At 43.4% G+C, this 5,438-nt stretch overlaps 1 protein-coding gene across 1 annotated transcript; it reads left to right on the forward strand.

Moving 5' to 3' along the window:
- The first annotated feature begins 332 nt into the window (after positions 1-332).
- LOC143857111 (uncharacterized) lies at positions 333-3,321 on the forward strand. Its single transcript, XM_077367385.1, has 10 exons — positions 333-848; positions 938-1,090; positions 1,161-1,244; positions 1,328-1,429; positions 1,515-2,032; positions 2,108-2,195; positions 2,280-2,375; positions 2,490-2,705; positions 2,782-2,879; positions 2,963-3,321. Exons 1-10 carry the CDS (start codon positions 333-335, stop codon positions 3,111-3,113), a joined length of 2,022 nt encoding a protein of 673 aa, XP_077223500.1. The 3' UTR covers positions 3,114-3,321.
- The last annotated feature ends 2,117 nt before the right edge of the window (positions 3,322-5,438 follow it).

A 5,438-nucleotide genomic window follows, 5' to 3' on the forward strand; every position in this document is an offset into this window, starting at 1 on the left:
ATTGATCGGAAATCATTATTTTAAACCCGAAATATTTGAGAAATTAGTTGGTTTAAATCAGTTGTTAACTTTTTTCATCACATTATGTTTGAACAGGTCGAAATCTGATTTAGTGGATTTGATTCCATCTTTTCCCCCTAGTGATCATCTCATCAAACCATGGTAATGCCTCCGTTATTCTTTTAAGCCTTGTATTTTTTAAAATGTTATATATATATATATATATCTAATAATGGTTTGTTTTGCAGGCGTCTTATGTTACGTCGAGATGCTGCCCCTCTAAGTTTGCCGAATTCTTCAGGTCCCTTGAGTTGAGGAAAGCACATACCGATATGCTAGAGCGCGGCCCATTTGGAGCCTTGCTTAATTTGGAAGGTCTGAAATTGCACAAGGCAATTTTGACCGTCCTTGTGCGATCTTGGATACCCAAGTCTAGGGCATTTCAAATAGGTGGTATATTACTCCCCTTTGAGGTAAGAGATTTAGCATTGGCATTAAGCCTAAGCCTTGTAGGAGATAGAATACGAATAGACTGGGATTCGACAGAGGATGTGAGATTTGGTGAGATTACAGATGTTATAAGGGCGGAGTTCAGATCGGATGAGATTGCATCGGTCCACGCAACAGTGAGACATGTGTTGCTGCTTCTGTGCTGCTGTGTGCTTTTTGCCCGAGCTGACCCTGTGGATCACAGGACGAAATCCTGCCTCTTCCCCTACTTAGGAGCAGAGACCGTGGGAAGAATTGCTTGGACATACCCTATCTACGACTTCCTGGTAGAGTCATTGGATTCATATTCGAAAAACAGAAAGACAGGATATATCACCGGATGCGCTATTATGCTACAGGTGAAGAGTACATATATTATATACATGATTACTCTTTTGTAAGTTTGGTTTTTTGTTCTTTAAAGGCTGACTGTCTGTCTTCATTCCAGGTGTGGCTCTTTGAGCATACTACCTTCTGGGCACCTTCAGCTCCAGATGCACATCCACGCCTATTAAAGTGGATCACAGGGATCGATACACGGAGGAGTGACCATGCAGCCCTTATCAGACAGATCCGTGATGGGAGGCTAAAGAAGACCCAGGTTAGACCTAGAGCTTCTGTACTCCCTTAGTACTCACTTTTTCTAACCGAGATTAACTATTCGATTTCAGGTTGTGAGGTGCCTACTACCTCTTCCTCGAGAAGAGGGCCTGCTATCTTTCACGGCAGATGAGGCTGATACTGTGATGGGAGAGGTAACGAAAATCACTCTCTTTCTTGCATAGGGTCGTTATATTCAAGTTATCTAAATTTTCTCTATTGTTGATACATTTATAAGAAAGAAGCTTCTGCGACCGCCCCAACAGTTGAGGAATGCCTCCAAGACATTCGGATTTTAGAGAAAGAAACGATAGCGTCTCTGAGTGATATGTTACTTAAGGTACTGAATTTTAAGTCTATATTCAATTACTATATAGTACATTCTCTGAGTGATATGTTACTAATTTTCCATTTCCACTTTTCAGAGGAGCATACCTTTTAAGGGGAGGACAGGGAGAAAAAGAGATGTTGATAGGGAAGTGAAGGAAGACCATGTGTCTATAAGCAAGGCTGATTTTGATTTGTTAGTGGAGAGGGTTAGAGAACTTGAAAGGAGGTCAGTACGACATGAAAATGAAATAGCTGAGCTTAAGAGGATCATTGCCTCGGGTGGAATGGAGGCCGAATCGCAGGATGAAGGAAAGGGGGAGATGATGGGAGGGGATGACGGAGGGGTGGTAGTCATTCCGAGCCAGGATTCCTTGGAGGAGGAAATAAAACGAAATGTGATTTCCATCCCCGACAGTCCACTAAAACCTGTGGCAAAAGTGATTTGGAGTATTGAGAGAGGAGTGAAGCTGCGTTTGAGGAAAAGTAAACCCTCTCAATACACTAGTTCACCGTATACGGCTTTCCGGACTAAGAAGGTCAATGATAAAGCATTGCTGGTGGCAGACCCGCAATGCCATCGGTTGCTCCCTAAGGTTCTTGCGCTTCCCCCAAGGTAAATTGGATTAAAGCCCTTTTCCAATATAGTTATCTAGCCTTTGTAAATCCTAAACTATCAGGTGTTTTGCAGCGAACGAGTTATACAGGTCAACGGCGAGTTCCTGTGTGCCGAGGACTTGCTTATCCTTAACAACCCCATTGAGTGGTTAAGTTCTCCGGTAAATAATTTGGTTATTTATTCTAGAGCTGAATTCTTTCACCATCGATATTTGTCTCAAATCTCTATATGTTATTTTACGTAGATTATGAATGTATACGCCGAATATCTAAACGTTCGGGACGAAAATAAAAGAAAGCCTGGAGAAAGAGCCTGTGTGGCCATTACTACCTTCCTCTATGTAAGAATAGATAGTTTTCATTCCCAATCAGAAGTTATTTTTTATAGGTGGTTGTTCACAAGGTTCGAATTTGTTTTGCTCACTCCATTAACTTCTCTTGTATTATTTTTTTAGGATTGTCTAACTAGCAAAGACTACACTGGCTCCGATAGTCTTATGAAGTTTGTGAAACGATTAAACGAGTACCCGCCGGATACCCTAAAAAGAGTCTTATTCCCGCTGCATGTCCCTCAGCATTGGATTCGCCTGGTCCTCGATATGGTGGACGAGAAGTTCTACATCTTCAACTCCTTGCGAGAGCAGATCTACTATAGAGATGTTGTACCATTGGTGAGTTCGGGTCCCACTTTCCTTGGTTATATTTCAATGTATATAAAATCTTTAGCTTGTATGGATTGTTTTATAGATACGATACCTTGAACGGCTATACATAAGTATGTGGGACTTCGATGTAAGCAAGTTTAGTGTGGTGGAAGTCGAGAAGAGGCCCTTACAACTCAACAGGTAATAAATTTCACTTAAAATCAGTTTGGAAGTTTAAATTAATTGTGGAAGAGCGTGGTCGATGATGTGTTGTTGTTTTGCAGTAATGATTGCGGGCTGTTTGTGCTTAAGGAGATGGACTGCCTGGCACGTGACGTTCCGCCAGAGTTCAGTCAGGCAGATATAGAGCTGATGAGAGGACAATTGTTGGAGGATTTCTTAGAAGGGCGGTGTGGCACGGTTCTGAACTTGTAGGAGTTGATGAACAGGCAGGCTTGGCGAGGTTGAATTCCATTTCAAATGTAGGCTTGTAAGAAACAATATCCTTGTAATGTTTATATGTGGGTAAAGGCTGGGAAGATGCTAAAAATCGTTTTTCATATCAACATTGTATTTGGTTTGTCTTTTTGTACCAACCACCAGAAAATGCTGTTGTAAATAAGATAGGCTTTACACGGATATGTAAGTGGTACACATTCCAACACGAAAACATCTCTGTTGTTCTATATGTGGATCTTATCAAATACATGGATGATGGTTTGTAGTCTATAAATTTGTTTTAGATTTTGAGATCCAATGTAAGCCGAAAGTTGATTACTTCAGTCGAACTTATAAAACTAAATTTCTAGCCAATAATCAGTTTTGAACCCAAAAAAAAATTAAATAAATCGTAGAAACTCTACTGCGGAATTCCGAGAAAAGTTTCGGAATTCCGCAGTAGCCATATACGAAACCCCAACATACGAAATTGTTACTGCGGAATTCCGCGAATTTTGTCGGAATTCCGCGGTCGGAATTCCGAGTTCTTACTCGGAATTCCACAGTAACCCAATTAGGCAAAAAAAAAGGTCTCGGAATTCCGAATGTTTTTACGGAATTCCGAGAGTCGGCCCAGGCGCGCATAATGAGTGGACGGACTCGGTTTTTCTCATTTTTTTTCCCTTTTTCTCCTCTATCTCAAAAACCTCCGTTGTTTTTCTTTTTTTTTCCCTAAATCCACCATCCATCCTCCCTCCATCCTCGATCCTCTTCTTCCTTACGAAACCCTACATTTCTCTCCTAAACCTTACCCACATCATTTTTCTTGAAACCCTTTCCTCTTTCTCTCATTTTTCCATCTTTTAGGTGTCCCTTCCTCTTCTTTTCCTCAATCTCTCCTCTCCATCCTACATCCAACCCGTTTTTCTTCCTTCTCTCCCCTTCTTTCATCATATTCTTTCATTTAGGGCTTCAAATCCCTCTTTTTCTCTCTTTTTTTCCTTCTCTTCAAACCCTAATTTTCCAACCATGCCTAGAACGAAAAATTCAAACCTTGGCGGTTCCTCCGGCGGGCGAGACGATGAAGGACCATCAAGAAAGAAAGCCAAGGCTAAAGCTCCGGTTCCGGAAACTGAGGTTATTTTCGATTCATACTTCTCCTCCGTCCAAGCGAAGAAGACATGGCCAAAACTGGCTAATCGGGGCATCCTCACCGGCCGATTCATTGAGCCCGACGTTCTCCACCATTTCGACCTTCAAGCGCGATTTGATGCCGGTGGGTGGACCCAATTTCTTCATCTCAACGAGCTTGTCTACCCTCGGTTAGTTCGTCTTTTCTATACCAATCCCACTATCACTCCCTCTTACTTCCGAATTGAATCTCGTGTCAAGAACACCCCCATCAAACTCAATATTCATCAACTTGCTGAGATTCTCGCAATTAGTTCCAACGGCTTTGACCATAACTTTTGGCCAAGCAATGGGATCCATTCCCTCCCAGATCTTGATCACGACACTGTGTTTGGCCGAATTACCAAGCACTATCGGCCCAACATGCTTGTGCAAACTTCTGACCTCATACTCGGGGCCAAAATGCTTCATAACCTCATGTTCAACAACTTCACCCCACGCGGTGGCATGACCGATGCCATCCGACCCCTTGAGGCATACCTCATATATTGCATCCTTGAGGGTCGCCGGCTTTGTCTACCATACATCATCTTTCACTTCATGTTCCAGACTCTTTCTCGACACCGCGCCTCACTGCCGTATGGCATGCTCCTTACCTTTATATTTCGCCACTTCGGTATCACTCTGGAGAGTGAGGCAACCGACACTCCCACCGCTCCTTTTGATGATCGGACCTTCCGGCGCATGGCACTTGCGAATGAAGTTGTTGCCGTTGACCCTGATGAAGAAGTTGCCGTAGACCCTGATGAAGAAGAAGACGAGGACGCTCCGGACACTGAGGCCCCTGCGGCGCCCTATGCCTCTTCGGATTTGTCTCAGGGTTTCGCAGCCATGCAGGAGGCCCTTGAGCGATCTATGACCACGCAGTTTGAGCGGACTACCCATGTTGACACAGAGATGTCTACGTGTTTCCAGTCGCTCTCCACTCAAGTTGACGTCCAGTTCTCTACCCTTTATCAGTACCTCTCCGGTGGTCCGTCGAGTCAGCACCCGGGCAATTCCTCTTCTTATCCGCCACCACCTCCTCCAGAGCAGTAGATGGATGCAGTTATTTGCTAATGGCTCAATTTTTTGGGTCCGACTCCTTTTCTATATTCGGAGTCTCTTTGTGGATGTTTTGGGCTGTATTAG

The sequence above is a fragment of the Tasmannia lanceolata genome, unplaced genomic scaffold (assembly GCF_043159265.1).
Source record: "Tasmannia lanceolata isolate RefF3 unplaced genomic scaffold, GAP_Taslan_0.1 ptg000024l, whole genome shotgun sequence".
Classification (NCBI taxonomy): domain Eukaryota; kingdom Viridiplantae; phylum Streptophyta; class Magnoliopsida; order Canellales; family Winteraceae; genus Tasmannia; species Tasmannia lanceolata.